This window comes from Monosiga brevicollis, genomic scaffold, assembly GCF_000002865.3.
Source record: "Monosiga brevicollis MX1 MONBRscaffold_7 genomic scaffold, whole genome shotgun sequence".
Taxonomy (NCBI): domain Eukaryota; class Choanoflagellata; order Craspedida; family Salpingoecidae; genus Monosiga; species Monosiga brevicollis.
The window spans coordinates 216,562-232,212 of NW_001865044.1; the positions used below are offsets into that span (position 1 = coordinate 216,562).

At 54.4% G+C, this 15,651-nt stretch overlaps 6 protein-coding genes across 6 annotated transcripts; 4 read left to right on the forward strand and 2 right to left on the reverse strand.

The window, feature by feature from the left end:
* Positions 1–21: 21 nt before the first annotated feature.
* Positions 22–5,292, reverse strand: MONBRDRAFT_18623 (uncharacterized protein; the record flags this gene model as incomplete). The annotated part of the gene is made up of 20 exons (XM_001744946.1): positions 4,934–5,292; positions 4,764–4,841; positions 4,459–4,675; positions 4,300–4,368; positions 4,062–4,192; positions 3,814–3,916; positions 3,635–3,731; positions 3,360–3,432; positions 3,166–3,235; positions 3,005–3,070; positions 2,863–2,935; positions 2,631–2,751; positions 2,483–2,551; positions 2,125–2,356; positions 1,896–2,055; positions 1,538–1,668; positions 1,307–1,448; positions 1,090–1,217; positions 756–998; positions 22–627 (listed from the first exon to the last, which is right to left on the reverse strand). The coding sequence occupies exons 1-20, from the start codon at positions 5,287–5,289 to the stop codon at positions 22–24; spliced, it is 3,165 nt and encodes a 1,054-aa protein (XP_001744998.1). The 5' UTR covers positions 5,290–5,292.
* A 1,466-nt stretch (positions 5,293–6,758) lies between these two features.
* On the forward strand, positions 6,759–8,423 carry MONBRDRAFT_1458 (uncharacterized protein; the record flags this gene model as incomplete). The annotated part of the gene is made up of 8 exons (XM_001744777.1): positions 6,759–6,818; positions 6,948–7,154; positions 7,277–7,384; positions 7,514–7,615; positions 7,701–7,888; positions 7,982–8,051; positions 8,152–8,217; positions 8,337–8,423. Coding segments are annotated over 8 exons (888 nt in total), but the record flags the coding sequence as incomplete, so codon positions are not given.
* A 544-nt stretch (positions 8,424–8,967) lies between these two features.
* On the forward strand, positions 8,968–9,791 carry MONBRDRAFT_7313 (uncharacterized protein; the record flags this gene model as incomplete). Its single annotated transcript, XM_001744778.1, has 4 exons — positions 8,968–9,063; positions 9,155–9,328; positions 9,436–9,621; positions 9,720–9,791. The coding sequence occupies 4 exons, from the start codon at positions 8,968–8,970 to the stop codon at positions 9,789–9,791; spliced, it is 528 nt and encodes a 175-aa protein (XP_001744830.1).
* Positions 9,792–9,963: 172 nt separating this feature from the next.
* Positions 9,964–12,134, reverse strand: MONBRDRAFT_31978 (uncharacterized protein; the record flags this gene model as incomplete). Its single annotated transcript, XM_001744947.1, has 3 exons — positions 9,964–10,764; positions 10,862–11,069; positions 11,251–12,134. 3 exons carry the CDS (start codon positions 12,132–12,134, stop codon positions 10,456–10,458), a joined length of 1,401 nt encoding a protein of 466 aa, XP_001744999.1. The 3' UTR covers positions 9,964–10,455.
* Positions 12,135–12,739: 605 nt separating this feature from the next.
* MONBRDRAFT_36649 (uncharacterized protein) lies at positions 12,740–14,026 on the forward strand. The gene is made up of 3 exons (XM_001744779.1): positions 12,740–13,120; positions 13,247–13,322; positions 13,442–14,026. The coding sequence occupies exons 1-3, from the start codon at positions 12,852–12,854 to the stop codon at positions 13,631–13,633; spliced, it is 537 nt and encodes a 178-aa protein (XP_001744831.1). The 5' UTR covers positions 12,740–12,851; the 3' UTR covers positions 13,634–14,026.
* A 255-nt stretch (positions 14,027–14,281) lies between these two features.
* Positions 14,282–15,475, forward strand: MONBRDRAFT_36650 (uncharacterized protein; the record flags this gene model as incomplete). The annotated part of the gene is made up of 2 exons (XM_001744780.1): positions 14,282–14,572; positions 14,692–15,475. A coding segment is annotated over exon 2 (717 nt), but the record flags the coding sequence as incomplete, so codon positions are not given.
* Between the last annotated feature and the right edge of the window lie 176 nt (positions 15,476–15,651).

A 15,651-nucleotide genomic window follows, 5' to 3' on the forward strand; every position in this document is an offset into this window, starting at 1 on the left:
CGATAGATACTGGCGCGTATGCTAGCACGAAATGCCATGGGGTTGGCAATTTCTGGCGCTTGGACCAGAAGAGCCGCTTGGCCCTCGTGCTTTGTCTTGCCATACTGCGATTCCCCAACGGAGCACACAATTGTGCCCACTTTGCCGTTCTTGAGCCGATGCTCCATGACATCCGCATACTGCGCGAGGCCAAGGAAAGCAAGAGTGAGGATCTGACAAGCCTTCTGTGTGGTGTTGAGGGCGTTGCATTTGCGTCACGGGAGTTCCTCGCACCTGAACGTCATATGTCACACCCTTGGCTTTGGCAGCAAGAAAAAGAGTGGTTGCAAACTCGACGACATGCGGGGTGTCAAAAATAAAGTCACCACGATCCTTCTTGTCGTCGCTGGGCGTATGCAACACAATGACGCCGTCATAAAGCGTTGACACGCTCAGCTTGGACAAGCTAGTGAGCGGGATTCGCATCTTCAGCTTGAGCTTGGGGTGGCCATATACGTGCAACGCGTCGTTGGTAACAACAATGACATCACTGCGAACATGGCCATAGTTGGTGCGATCCATTTTGTGAACCACAGTCATGTACAAGACTTCGCGATCCTCCTCCTGTTGCGAGGTCTTGGCAAATGCCTACAAAACACACGTGCCATGAGCTGTGACCGCACACTGCGAAACACCAAAGAAACTGGCTTTGTCATTGTTTCTGCGGGCTGTGATGAAGCAGACAAGGATGCGTGCAGAGGTGCTGAAGAGCCAACCTCGGCAATGCGCTGAGCCTCATTATCCTCGACACGGTATTTGTCGAAGGGTACTGGGACCGAGGATTCATAAATGAGCTTGCGGCCCTTGAAGAGCTCGTGAGCGGCCAGTTTGGCGGTCAAAATGGCCTTGCGCTCAGGCGAGAGCTTCAAACGATACTTGAGCGCCAGGTTGCGTCGGCAAAGGTCGCGTAGCAAAGCATCCGTGTCCGCCACAACCGGAGGAATGGGGCGCACCCAGCGCTGACTGCGCAGCAGGCACAAAATTAAAATGAGGATGAATGCTGTGTAAGAAGCGAGGCGGTGCATGGCTAGAGGCAAACACTCACCCAACTTTCACGAGGCGATTGGGCACACTCTTCGCAAGGTTGATGAGGTATTCACGCTTCACGTGCGCAACAAAGCGCTCGTTGTGACCGTTTGGCGCTTGAGTTCGGGTCATAAAGCCAAAGATAAAGTCGCCTATAACGAGGGGCACATGAAAGCGTGCGTATATTTGTGTAAGCGCACGGGGGCAACAAACGTGCAGATGGCTTGACACATGGGAAAACACGTACGAATCGTTTGTCCTGCGCGGCGACGGCGAGAGACGGCACGCTTGGCCAATCCCACACGGGCGTGCTTCTGGCACACAATCGCAGCCTCGCGCATCGCTAGATATTTACGGCGTTGCACAAAACCGCGCCAGCGTGCCTGCAATGGAAGGTGGACAAGAAGCGCGTGAATATGGCCGCGTTGTTCCAGGTGCAGGAGGGGGGCCCATCAGCATCCTCAGCACTGACCTGAATGTGGGTTGCGAGCCGATGGCGGGCCAGGACGAGGCTATTTTCCAAAGCCAGCAAGGTCTTGGGTTGTTTGATAAAGATCTTGGTCTTGCCCACAGCTACCTCAGATTCATCCACTTTGAGAGTATCTACCGACCGGCAACAGGGCGTGAGATCGAGGCAGCGCAGCGACGACGCTTCGCTCGTCGAGAGAACACCCACACACACACACACACACGGTGACTAAAGAAACGCAGAAAGACGACAGAGGAAAGAGAGGGAGAGAGAGAAGATAAAAATAAAAATAAAATAAAAAATAAAAGAAAAAGAAAGAAAGAAAGCACATGTCCTTTGCCACATACGCACGGCAACCGACCAGCAATCAGCTTGGCCGCCTCGGAGAGCGGGCCAGGGTACGAGGGCCAGGTGGCCTTGCACACGCTCTTATAACGCTGATAAAACGCTTCAAAGGGACGTCGATAACAGTATCCAGCACGGGCAACGCGCAAGACCTCCATCAAACCAAGGTACTTGACCTACACAGGCCGATCAAGTGAGTTAACTTTTGAATGATACGCAGAGCCAAGACATGCGACGGGTCTCACCTGGTGTGTAACTAGCTCTTGGTCCCAAACGCCGGCGTGTTTTTGCTGGTTGGGCTTGATGCAGCGCACGTATGATGGCTGCTTCACCATGAGCGTTTCCATCAACTCCTTGATGCTGCGCCGAAATTGCGTGCTGGCAGTGGGAGGTCGCTTCTTTGAGTCAAGCTCAGACTCATCAAACCACTTGGCCATGACGGTGTCCTTGCTGTCGAGCATGACTCGCACCAAGTCGCTGCGAGGGCAGCGCAGGTGAATCCCGACCATCGCATTAGAAAATGAAATTCACGCTCATTGGCTGGTTAACTTTGACACTTCACATCACCACGCCGAGCTCAGCATTGCCAAAGGCGTGACCCACCGGAATAACAAGTCATTGTTCTTGCTCACAAAGCCTGCGACGTCATATGCCACGTCACCTGCATAATGTCTGTGTATATGCTGCAGTGAGCTACCCTCGTCAGCGCAACCAACAAACAGAGTGGGCTTTGAGGGCCATAAAAACTAACTTCAAGACAAACGAGTCACGCTGAAGCTTCTTGTTGTCGGCCCAGGAGCTGTAGAGGGCATTCTTGTTTTGTCCGAAGCGAGCATCCAGCGCCTTGAGGAAGACGTCATCTCCTTGTTCGCCTGGAATCATGGTGCACGGGTGGTGTGAGCACATTGTGCAAAATGTCATTGTAGATCGTAAAAACGCCCACTCCTGTGTTGAGAACGCTGGCAGGCGTGGCGCGGCCTCACCGGGACCAAGGCAAGTGTCATCCAACGCGGCAAAGATGCCGGATTTGGCATCCTCGATCAGGTCGCAAATGATCTACAGTCAGACAGTGCATAAATGAATCCGCACAGTCATTCGCTGGCACGTGTGATCAAGCCCACGGACCTTGTTGTCAAAGTACTCGACGCCAACCCAGGCAACACCTTCGCGCTCGTACTCTTCTTGCTCAGCCTAACGCAAGCGCAGCAGCGTTCCCCGGGCCGTGAGCCTAGGCCAGGGTCCGTGACAGCCAACAATTTTGGCAGCGCAGGGCCACGCAAGCGGACCTTGAGGGTAAGATTCACAAAAAGCTGTTGCAAGCGCTCATTCGCATAATTGATGCAAAGCTGTTCAAATCTGGGATGTTGTGATGGACGAGAGACAGGCAACCATGAGTACCAAGGCATGCTAACCAGAGCAGGGTCATTGCGAACGCGAGCGACAGGGACATCAGGGCGACAGGCAGAGGGGTGTGGCGCACCCGTTGGATTGCAAGACCTCAAATCCGTAAATGTCCAGGAGGCCCATGGTGGTGGAGCGACCCTCGGTGTACTCTGAGAAAACCAAGACAGTGGGAGCGTAAGGAATAACATGTCATGGCGTGGGTACGCACCGACGAATGACCGCCAGCCAAAAGAACAAAAAACAAAATGCAAACAAGAAAAGTAACGTATACAAACAGGCAAGCGAGAAGCAGCTACATGACGCAGATACTGCGATTAATTTGACTGCAGACGGGGGGGACGGGGGGCACACCTTGGCCAAAAGAGGCATTGAGGCGCTCGACAAGCCATGCAAACATGCGCTTGTAGATTGACTTGCTCAGACCATCACGTGTGGTCTCGGCTTCATCCTGCCGGAGAACGGTCATAGATCAGAATTTGGACTACAACAGAGGTTGGCCTTTGGCAGCATGGGCTCACGCCGTCCCCGACCTTGGAAAGATGCTTGACCAGAGATTCACCACGAGCCTCCACGGTTCGGCTCGTGAGGGCATGGGTCAAGCCCACAAGATCAACAGAAAAAGCGGCGGCCACCCTGCAGCAATTTGACAGCCACGAAACGAGAGCAAACACGTCCGTTAGCCAGATATTTGCGATGAAGAGCGCGCCAAGGATGGATGCTCGTCACGGGGCAGAATGGCTTGCGGTGAACGGTCTTCCCGTGAAAATGACCCACGCACATTTGCAAGACATCGGTATTGCTGACAGCGGCCATGTCACCTTGCTGCTGGAAGTCGACCTCTCCTAGCTGCAAGATGCCCGCACAGGCCCGGAAGAGGGCCAGGCGCTCCTGCTCCTCAATGCCACATTGCTTTAAAAAAAGAAAAAAAAGGGAAAATCAAATATGGGCACTGTTGATGAGCCGCTGATCCATTATCTCAGACCATGGCATTGGCACCAACACAGCAGGGCACCGACTTGGAAGGCTGACATGACGGTGAGAAACTCGGAATGGTCATCAAGCTCTTCAACCATGCCAACGCCGCCCTGAGATACACCGCCACGAAATGGGTGCTGGCGTGAGGCTCGATTGTCAACAACAGGCAAAGTTACAGCGTGCAGCTCGCGGCCACAAACCTGGGAAATGTAACGGTAGTCGAGCTTGTTGGCTTCGAGACCGAGGTCGCGGCAAAGTGCATCGTCGCCGGACAGGAGCAGCATGTAGAAGATGTGAAAGTTGCGCTCGCCCGTCAGCTGGGTAGTGACACGTGACTTCTCAAGCAGGTAGGTCATCATACGGCCGTTGACCACTTCACCCAAGAAGTCAAATTGGCACTCAAGATACTTGCCAAAGCTAGGCCAAGCAAACACGGAAAGGAGATGAGTTGCAGGAAACAGATTGGTGGCCATATTTAGACACGAGAGATGCCGGGCGAAGGTACCGAGATGAGTTGTCATTGCGAGTTGTCTTGGCGTTGCCAAAGGCTTCGAGAATGGGGTTGGACTGCAAGAGACGGTCACTAAGACATCAATAGCAAGAACTTAAAGGTGAGAAATTTCGTGCAACCAAGGAGGTGCGTGGCTGGAGGGTGATTGAGGGGTGTGAGCGCACCGGATCATGACGGCCTTGCCCGTGTCGGTGCTTTTGGCAACGAGGAACTGCAGGATTTGCTTTGAGGCTTCAGTCTTGCCAGCGCCAGATTCACCCGAGATGAGCACGCACTGGTCTGTGGTCTCTTCTTTCATGGTGTAGTACGCTTGGTTGGCAATGGCATAGAGGTGAGGCGGCAGCTCAAAAAGGGACTTGTTCGAGTATTCGTCAATGAGGTCTGACGTGAAGGTGCCAAGGTCCTCAAACGGATTGATAGAGATGAGAATGTTACGAATGTAGGTGTAGTTGAGCTTGGCCTCGAAACGGCTCTTGAGGTTCTCCACAAAGACATCGACATCAGTGTAGTTTTCCAGCATAACGCTGCGCGACAACCGGCCGGGCGAGTGGATGGATAAGGGCGGTGAGAGAAAGGAAGGGTGCGTGCAGCTTGCGCATGGTCAAGAAACGGCCAAGAAGGGAGAGCAAAGGAGCCAGACAGCAAGCGTGGACTCTGCAACCTACCAGTCATCCACTCCAATGGGCTCATTTTGGTGGCGCACCCACGAGACGCGGGAGGGCTCGATAACCGCGGCACTTTCAGGTACGGCAAGGGACTTGCGCGCAGGGCCACGGGTGATGAGGGTGGCCACGGCCTTGCCGCGCTTATTGACAATTACGCTTCCTTTGCGACGAAGAGCCATGTCAGCGGTCTCGTCTCCAACGCGTTGCAACGGCGTTGGGGTGATTGGCACGAGGTCTCTCTGCCGCCAAGGGAGGTCAGCTTTGAGGGCTCAATGCGAGGTCGAAATCTGCAACTGGCAGCAACAGGAGGAAAGAGAGNGAGGGGGGAGGGAGAGCAAGGGGAGAGAGAAGCCGAGAGAAGAGGGCATGTGGGGAGGCAAGGGGGCGTTGTGAGCGAGGTCAGGGAGCCGTGTTGCTCGCTGCGAGCTGACTTGAGGGGGCGAAAAGGGAGAGCAGCACGGGGGGTTGGAGAGCAGAGCACACTGCCATTCCAAAGACAGTCTCAGGCACATTGACTCACCCCACGATGCTGAAGTGATACTGATGCTCTTTATCCCGGAGCAGCACTGCCACTGAGCGCCTGCTGCCACTGCCACTTGTGCCAAAAAAAAAAAATATCACAGAGAGAGAGAGAGAGAGAGAGAGCAAGAGAGAGAGAGAATTGTAGCGGACACCCACAACAATAAAGAGAGCGACTGGTAACACTAAGGTATCACACACGAATTGAATTGTCAGATGAATTTGAGCCGACACATGTAACGATGGGTCATCTTTTGCGCGCGAGCGAATGGGTGATGGGTGGCTTGAACACGGTGCTTCAGCGTGTTGTGGTTCGGGATGCTGACATACATCTCAAGTGTGGTCAACACCTGTTCTGAGCAGTCGAGGAATTGTCAGACATACGTGTCTGTGCTGTGAGAGCAGGAGCGAGATGAGTGCGACGCGGCCGGCGGCGGTGGCGGCTGTGGCTGCACGTGGCCTGCGAGGGCCTCCCCGGGTGGATCACAAGAAAATCCTGGCCGCCGGAGCTCAGTTTGACCGGAGTTTGTTTTCCACCACCATTTCTTGCAAGGGAATTCGTGTCCCAGCGCGCAAGTGCAACCCGCTCTGTCAGCGGCTCAAGGCAGATCTGCTCAAGCTCCCCAAGACGCGTACAGTCGTCTCGGCAACAACAGAGCAGGGCGGCGAGGCAAGCGAAGAGAAGGTCCCCGAGAAAATTGTCCTGCTTGACCTCAAGTACAATGAAGAGGTGCTGCCCGATAAGATCCAGGACTGCGTGCGCGAGGCCGGAGGCGAGGTCGTGGACCACGAAGTCTTTGTTGGCTATGACAGTTGGAGCGCCGAAGACATTCTCAAGGCAGCTCTTCCCGCTGACCTAGACGAGGTACAAGCACGCTTGAGGCCCGCATTATTGGTGAACTGCGACACGCCCTGCCCGCTGCACATGCTTGCCTTTCAGCCTCTCCGCCTTTCTCATCCCCTTGGCTGCCAACGTGCAACCCCATCTGCTTAGGTGACGACGGCCTTTGAGACTGTGGGCCACTTGGCCCACATGAACTTGCGCCACGAGCAGCTCCCGTATCGCTTCTTCATCGGGCAAGTTATTCTCGATAAAAACAAAGCCATTCGCACCGTCGTCAACAAGACCAAGAATATTGCCTCGGAATTTCGCGTCTTTCCCATGGAGGTCATTGCTGGTGATGGCGACACCCGCTGCGAGGTGCGGTCACCGATAGACAACAAGCCACCAGCTCGCGCTCACAACTTTGGTCCTGCTAAGTGTACTCGAGCTTACACCCTTGCACATGTGCAATCCATCCGCCTTCTTCTGCTTCTGGCTAGGTGCGCGAGAATGGTTGCCGCTACCAGTTTGACTTTGCCAAGGTCTACTGGAACTCGCGCCTGCACACCGAGCACCAGCGTTTGGTGGATCTGATCCAGCCTGATGAGGTGTGCAATTGGAATCATCTGGCCCCCTCGTGCTTCACTTGGTGCACGTCCTGCCGTCTCCAACCGCACGCACACACACACACACACACACACACACACACACACTTACCTCGATGCTTGACGTCACAGGTTGTCTGCGATATGATGGCCGGAGTGGGCCCCTTTGCTTTGCCCATTGCCAAAAATGGCCGTCGAGTCTACGCCAACGATCTCAACCCAGAATCATACGCAGTCAGTCTTATCGTGTGTCACCCACCGGCTTGCCGTCACTGCTATGCATGACATTCTTACGGCTGTGCTCATGCGAGTTTTGCAGGCTCTGACTCAAAATGTAGTCTTGAATCGAGTCCACAATCACGTTCAAACGTACAACATGGATGGCGGTGCGGTGGTTGCTCACGTCCTGGATCTCGTGGATCGGGGGGAGGCACCAAACTGGGGCCCGTTTCACCACGTCATTATGAACCTACCTGCCACAGCCATCGAGTTTCTTGGCGTATTCCGGTCAGCCTGCTCCGTGCTGCAGCCAACCCAATTTTCTCGAGCATTTGGTTCCTTATTGCTTGCTCACATTGCCCCCTCTTTGCATTCTTCCAGCGGTCTGTACCACTCGGAAGCTCGTCGCAAATATCCGTTGCCAATGATACATTGCCACTGCTTTAGCAAGGTGCGAGCCTCGGCCTGGTTCTATCTAGCTCTTGCGCGTCCATCTTCTCTTTGTGGGCAGCCGTGACATTGACACACGGTGTATACGGGGATTGCTCCAGGGCCCTGACTATGACCTGGACGTCCGGCAGCGCGCTGAACATTATCTTGGCGGTGCTCTTGAAGAGGTACAGCTCGAGGAGAGAGAAGAGTATGGGATGAAAGGCACGCCGGCTCCAGACAAGGCGCCGTGCATACTGTGTCCCTCACCCTCGTTGTGTCACTTGTTCAATGCGCCCTTAAGCAGGAGACAACGGTGCACAATGTACGCAATGTCTCGCCGCACAAGGAGATGATGTGCATTAGCTTCCGCCTGCCTCGTGCCGTGGCCTACGCAGATCCGAATACGCCGGTCACTGTCAAGCGCGAAAGTACAGATGTTGCCGCCGAGACCAAAAAGCCCAAAGTTGAGGTCGTGTAGTCTCTCATCTGTCCCAATCGAACAGCAAAGTCTTTCTTGCACCATTCAGGATGCTGGAAACACTCAGGAACCTAACATTAGCACGCCAAACACGGACGCAGTGGCAGGTCACAGATGACAAGAAGTATTGCAAAGCAGAGATGCAACCCATTTTTATGCAACTTGATAAGAGTCGACAACAGCAGGCTCAGACACAAATTGCAGACCGCAGACACAGATTGCAGACCGCAGACACAGACTGCAGACCGCAGACACAGACTGCAGACCGCAGACACAGACTGCAGACCGCAGCCACAGACTGCAGACCGCAGCCACAGCCACAGCCACTCAAAAATTCACACAAAAACTACGGACAAGTTTGTGGCAGTTACGTGAACACGACTCGACAAGTTCGTGCGTTTGTTCGACTTGTTTTTTTTTTTTTTTTCTGGATCTTCAAGGCTTCGAGGAAACGGTCATGGCGGGCTGCGAGGCAGGGGTGGTGGCAAGCACAGATGAGCGCGTCTGCGGTCAAGTTGTGCTGGCATTTGCGTCCAGTCGCGCCTGGTTCCAGGTAGGTTGTCATCTCAAACAGCTCGCCGATGTCCGATGCGTGTTGCCATTTGCTTACGCTACCCACGACGATCATCTTCTCGCACCTGCAGGGCCGGTTCTCGACCGAGCCACATCGTAGTCTTTTTGCCACGCGCGAGGAGCTCGAAGACTGGGATGCCGAAGGGTTTCACAAATGCTGCTACGGTCACAACCCGCTGGAGCTGCCCACTTTTTTTCGCCTTACACTCATCGAACAACTGCCGGGAACGCAACCTGCCGACTGGGTGGGTTACCTGGCTAGCCGATCTGGGGCTCTTTTCCCCCCTGTCAGCCTTATTGTCATGGTCCTTTAAGCGCCCGTGTTCATTATTTAGTCTTGCCTCGCAAATAGGTGAGTCGTGGCGTGGTCGCCATGACTAACGGCGATAACGCTATCCTTCAGGGGCAGGGCTTCGACTTTACCACAGATGAGTTTCTGGTCGATGATGAAGCGCGCGCACTTGTGGCGGCGGCATTTCCAAACATGGCCACCCAAACAGAGCCCCTGGTCTGCATCGGCCACCTAGAGCTTCACAAGGTGAGGGACAAAGCAAGTAGGGGTTTTTTTTCGTGTCCACCCTCATTCCAGGTCAGGAGGGCTCATCTCCACTTTTCGACTTGCATGAATTATTTTAGAAGCATTTTGAGCCACCAGCCACCGCCCCACCAGCAAAGCCCGGGGTCGCGGCGGCACTTTGGGACGAATAGTGCCAAAGTATATGCATGTCCATAATCGTCAGTGCGTGCGAGGTCGGCAGGAGAGCATTCCTGCTGGACAAGCAGTTGGGCTTGAAGCACCGATGTCGTAACTCTGTGAAAGTTTCTGTAATAGGATTGGCCAAGACTTGGATACACTTGGAAGGCGGAAAAGAGAACAAAATTGAGATGGATTGCTAGAGTAGAGGCATCAAAGCCAAAGAGATGCCATATACTTCGAACCATGCAAAGGCTGTGGTGCCGGAAGCGCGGGAGGCAGGAAGGAGGCAAGAAATGCTGTGCGTCTTGTGTGGGCGCGTGCGTGTGCAAAACACACGCACATACCCATACAGATGCACATACACATACAGATGCACATACACATGCACATTCACATACACATGCGCGCAAGAGAACACCGACCGACAGCAAAAGTATTGGCCTACTGGACCTAAGCACAGACTGCGCGCATTGAGAAGAAGCAAAAACAAGTGAAAAACAAAAAAGAAACAAACAAACGACGAAAATCAAACTGAAAGTGTTCAAAAAGTCAAGTGAGTGGGCCAACGCTGGTACGAGTGCATTCACATAATAAGCACTGGTCCATAGCATCCGTGAGTAGAGCTAGTGGGGGTACGCGGGCTCCTCAGTTAGTGCGGTTGGGACCACATGACGTCTAGTTGATGGAGCCACGGCGGAAGTCGCGGACCAAGGAGTGATCGGGCGTGCTATCATCTTCTTCGTGAACAAGGAGCGGTGCCTTTTCGCCCTTGGCCTTGCTGGGGGTGGTTGGCGCCGAGTTGGGCAGCGTGGGCATGACAAACTTAATCTGCTTCCAGCTGAGGGCAAGCACAACCAAGCTAAAGGCCGTCAAGCCGACCATACCACCCCAAAAGGCATCGCGGTGATCGGACAGCGTGGCCCACAGCGGGCCGATGATTTGCGCTGCAGATACAACGGAGCGACGGATGCCTTGACCCAAGCCCTGTGGTGTGCGGGAGACCGTCAATGAGTGCACGGTCGTTGGTGCGGTTTGCAATGTGGAACGGCTTCGTGAGACCAATGCAAGGAAGGCCACAAACCTGAGCGCGCTTGGTTGTGAGCTTGGCCTGGAGCGCGGGGGCGATGTAAACAAAGGGAAGGCCGATGACGAAGATGACAGACGAGAAGATAAACTTCCAGACATCGCCAGTGTCGTGGGAGGGCATGAGCCAAAAGAGGAAGAAGCCCACCAACTGGAGCGTAATTCCAATGGTAATCTCAATGCGATCAGCAATGTTGTATTTGCGCCTGAGTGTCAGTCAAAACACGAGGGTGAGTATCAAGGGACTAGATCTCGAGCGTTTCGAGGCATCAGGAGGAAAGGAAAGGAGACGGAAAAAACAACAACAACAACAACAGCAGCAGCAGCAGCAGCAGCAGCGGGGGTGTGAATCTGGCGAGCATCTGGGAGGAAAGCCGGGGAGCGTACTGGATGCGAATCATGGTGTAGTAAGTGCCAATGGCCAAGACAGCTGTTGCGATGAAGCTGATTGAGTTGGCTGTTTGCTTCCAATGGAAGGTGGCCAGCGTGAACGGGGTGAGGAAGGTCTCGTAGGCTGTCTGATTGAACATGTTGAGGAACTGAACAAGGAGAAGAGAGATGACGCCGAGGTTGAGGTACTCGGAGCAGCGGGGGCTGTCTTCCTCCTCTGGAGCGGAGGGTTTATCCTCGGCGATGACATTGAGGTTGCGGGTGACAGGGGCGGAAGGCATGTCCTTGAAGACGAAAACGCAGAGGATTTGACAGATGATCCAAACAATGAGCATAAGCAAGCCCGGGGAGTTGAGGGGTGTCACATGCAGAGCGCCAATGTGAAAGTCGACCTTGACCAGTAGAAAGTTGAAAGCGGGACCAACAATAAGGCCGACAGCACGAGCGGTCATGATCCAGCCCATATTGGAGTTGACCTCCATCGGGGAGGAAGCGCAGCGGATGATAAAGGCGAAGATGGCGGCACCGGCAGCGGCGCCCATACCAGCGATGAAGCGTGCCTCGACGTTGGAGTAGGTATCGTTGGCGACCAGGTACAAGAGGTTGCCGACAATCTCAAAGCAATTGGAGATGATGAGGATGGAGCGCGTGGAGAAGCGATCGGCGATGCGACCATAGATCGGGGAGAACACAAAGTTGGCCAAACTAAAAGCTGAGATGGAAGCGCTGAGCCAAAACTTGTGATCGGCACCCAAATGTTGAAGGTAGAGCCAGGCCGAGGGCAGAATTACGGCGTACTCGACACCGGTGAAAAACCAGAAAAAGGCCAGCACGTAGAGCGAGCGCTGCTTGTGCTTGGCCGTAAACTCGGTCATATCCATCTTTGCGGGTGAAGGTCTCCACGAACCTGCACCCCTAAGCCGCGTCAACACCAAGCAAGGGGCAAGGGACAGGCGTTGGAGAATGGAGGTGAGCACGGCTGGTTGCCAGCATCAGCGGCAAAGGCGAAAAGGAGCCGAGGGGAGGGCATCCTTTTCGGGCACGAGCGCACCTTTTTTTGTCTGTCTGGTGTGCCCCGTCGAAGGCACGGGGTTCAAGGGTTCAGGAAGATCGGCACCCCAAACCAAGTCCAACCAATCCAGCAAGAAGCCAGGGATCGGGTCTGCACAACGGCCTCCTCTATCAACAGTACCAGGGCGATGGCACGACGGCAGCAGCGTGGAGAATGAATGAGAGAGAGAGAGAGAGAGAGAGAGAGAGAGGAGTTTTGGAGATGCTGTAACAAAGCAAGCGGCACAAGCAACATCCACATGTGCACACACACACACACACACACACACACACACACCAGTTGCGGCAAGTCGCCCTTGGAAGCTTTTGTCGTGGTGATGAGGTGCGACATGTTTATCCGGTTTAAATAAAAGTGTAACTATGAATACAGTATCTCTTACGAGCGCACTTCTCTTCTCTCTCTCTCTCTCTCTCTCTCGCTTTCTCTCGCGTTAAAGCAAATTTTGTCTCCTCACTGGATCTTGGGACGAGGCGTCGCCGTTGACCTTGAGCCGATACACGTCGATTGGAGTTTACATTGTACCACCATGCTCAAGGGATTGCGACAAGTGGCCAGCGCGCTGGCCATGCCCAGCCGGTCTGCAGTGCTGGCGCGTGGCCTGGCCACCAAGATGCCCGAAATGCCCACCTGCCTGCACGTGGGCCAGTCGATCGAGACGACCCGGTCCTTTTCGCCGGAGGATGTCCAGGCCTTTGCCGAGCTGAGTGGGGACTTTAACCCGCTGCACCTTGATGCCGATTTCGCGGCCAAGACCCGCTTCGGCCGTCCCATCGTCCATGGCGTCCTCATCAACGGGTTGGTGCTTTGCCTGCCTCGTCTGCGGGCACGTGGGCACGTGCATCTGATGCTCACTCGTAAACTCAGATCTGCCCAAACGCATGGCGCCTGACCAACCACCATCGCTTGATCCACTGCTTTTAGTCTCCTTTCGGGCATCATGGGCGCGCAATTGCCTGGTGCAGGCTCCATTTTCCTGAGCCAAACTCTCTCCTTCTCGGTGCGTCACTCCCTGCCCAAGCACCCCGTTGCCAAGTCCACAATGCTTTTCCCCACAGCGGATATCTCAGCTTGATCAGACCTCACTCACCTCCCTTCTCACGGTCATCCGCCAAACAGGCCCCCTTGTTCGTGGGCGAGCCCGTTACCGTGCGCGCTACCGTGGACAAGTTTCATCCAACCAAGCCCGTGGTGGAGCTCAAGACCATCAGCCTCGACAAGGATGGCCAGCAGCTCATGGCTGGTACGGCAGTCGTCATGATCCGTCCAGAGCTCTACGCTGCCTCCATGGACGCCGCCAAGAGCAAGTAGAAGCTCTGACATCCGAGAAGCACGCAGGCCGCTGATAGCTGAAAACGCGTCTACTCCTTGTTCTGCCCACCACCCTTCTTTGGATTTTCGCTTGTCCCCATTGAATCTCACCCTTGCCGCTTTTGTGGACCCCTTTGGTCTTTGGCACCATTGGCTGCGTAAACACCGGGCACACAAGGCAATGTGTGGGGTGGCTCATTTTTTTCTTCTGTTTTAAAGTCAATCAAAGTCAGTCAAAATTAACCCGGCTTTGGACCTTCATCAAGCTTACTGGCTTTACGCTTGATGGATGTCACGCTTAGCTTTGACTTTAAGCTTACTGCTTGGCTTTGGTTTGACGCATGTCACACGGGAAACGCGGCTTGCCGCGACGGGAAATCCAACTTGTGCTTGGTTGTTTAAACCGTTCTCGTTGTCTTTCATATTTATCGCTTGGACGACGGTAGCAGTGCCGATGCGCCCGTCGTTCGATAGAGCGTTACTCAACGCATCGTTTGAGTCGGGTTTCATGTCTGTCTGGTATCTATGTACCGAGATAGCGCCCGAATACACAAATGAGCGCGTCAAAAAGGCTGGAAATTCGCCCGAAAACTATGGAGAAATGATGTCGAAGATGATGACATTTGACCCTTCCTCGTCTCGGTCAGTCCCCGCACGCGCGGGCTCGTTGTGCTGAACGGCGCGATCCAGACGTGTGCAGGCTTATGAGCCCGGAAGGCGGCGCAGTCAGACGGGTGTGCTCTTGGTTCGCTGGACGACGCGCGCAGACTTGGTCCAGTTTTTTTTCCCGCTGCGCGGCCTTGATCTACGAGACGACGCAGTCGGTGTATTCCTTCCCGTCGGCCCCGTGGTCTCAGCACCACGTGAGGTGCACGACGGCACAGAGTACTCGCACCGTTGAGAGGTTTCGTTGGCACATTTTGCTATCTACTGCAACAGGTGCGTGAGCATCGAGTGGATTTCAAAACCAGCGCACGTGGTAGCAAGTAGTCCGGCCTGTGAATTTATCCAATCTACATCAGTTCCTCACCAATATTGCACTGATGGCCTTCATCTAGGCACTTTGCTCCCAATCACTTCTGCAAAGGAGGTTGCAGCACATACTTGACAGCTCCCCTGTGCACCATGAGTGCACCGAGCAATGCGCAAGGCAAATCGTCTCAATTGGCGGTCAAGGCATCAGCAGTCACCACCAAACATGGTGACGAGTCTCGGGACCAGAAGGGCGTCTTGTTTTCTACTCTTTCTCAGGCAATCGGACCTCCCCCAGCCTCTGCACTGGCAGTACCACTTGACCGGATTCACACTGGCAAAACGGCAAAGCATTTGGTGGCTTCCGAGCCTGTTGATCTGAGCAGCAAAGATACTGCCGCAGCGCAGGAGCAAAATGCCATCACCTCGACTTCGCATTCCAGCAAGAGGTCAAGTGGCAGCAAAGTGGAGTGCAAAGATTGTGGGAGGTCGGTGTCTGATTCCAGCGCAGCGCGAACGCACATTGAGCAACATCACCGGGGCAAGCGGCTGTCAGACTGCTTCCCAAGTGCGAGCACGATGCTGTGTGGAGAGGAAGACTGCACTTTCGAGTGGTTTGCAAGATCTGCCGCCCCCTTTGCTACGCATTGCGCTACCGCGCACGATTGCATGGACGGTGGCGTAGCAGCTTTTGGCAAAGTTTACGAGCCGTGCAAGCAGTGTCTCCGGTGCTTTGGCTGCTTCAAGAACTCGGCGGCCCTGCGTAAGCACAAATCGCGCGCAAAGTGCACGCCTTACAAACCTCCCCTAGTGCCATACCGCCCAAAGCCGGCTAGAGACAAGCCCATAGCAAACCCCAAGCCTGTAGAGGTGAAGCACTGATGCTCATGACACACGGACTGTCCTTTCTTGGGTGGGATTTTTGATGAAAATAGGCCAACTCAATCGTGTGTCAAAAGCTGGGTGCCGGCGATTGCCCACAGGAGACTTGTCTACCAAATTGTCAAGCGCGCTTTCGGTCTCGGCGAGACTGGGTCAGACACGTG

Coding starts and splice junctions, on each gene's coding strand:
- MONBRDRAFT_36649 (XM_001744779.1), top strand. CDS start 12,852: ATGCTCAAGGGATTGCGACAAGTGGCCAGCGCGCTGGCCATGCCCAGC. Junction 13,121..13,246: donor CATGGCGTCCTCATCAACGG/GTTGGTGCTTTG, acceptor CACTGCTTTTAG/TCTCCTTTCGGGCATCATGG. Junction 13,323..13,441: donor GCCAAACTCTCTCCTTCTCG/GTGCGTCACTCC, acceptor TCCGCCAAACAG/GCCCCCTTGTTCGTGGGCGA.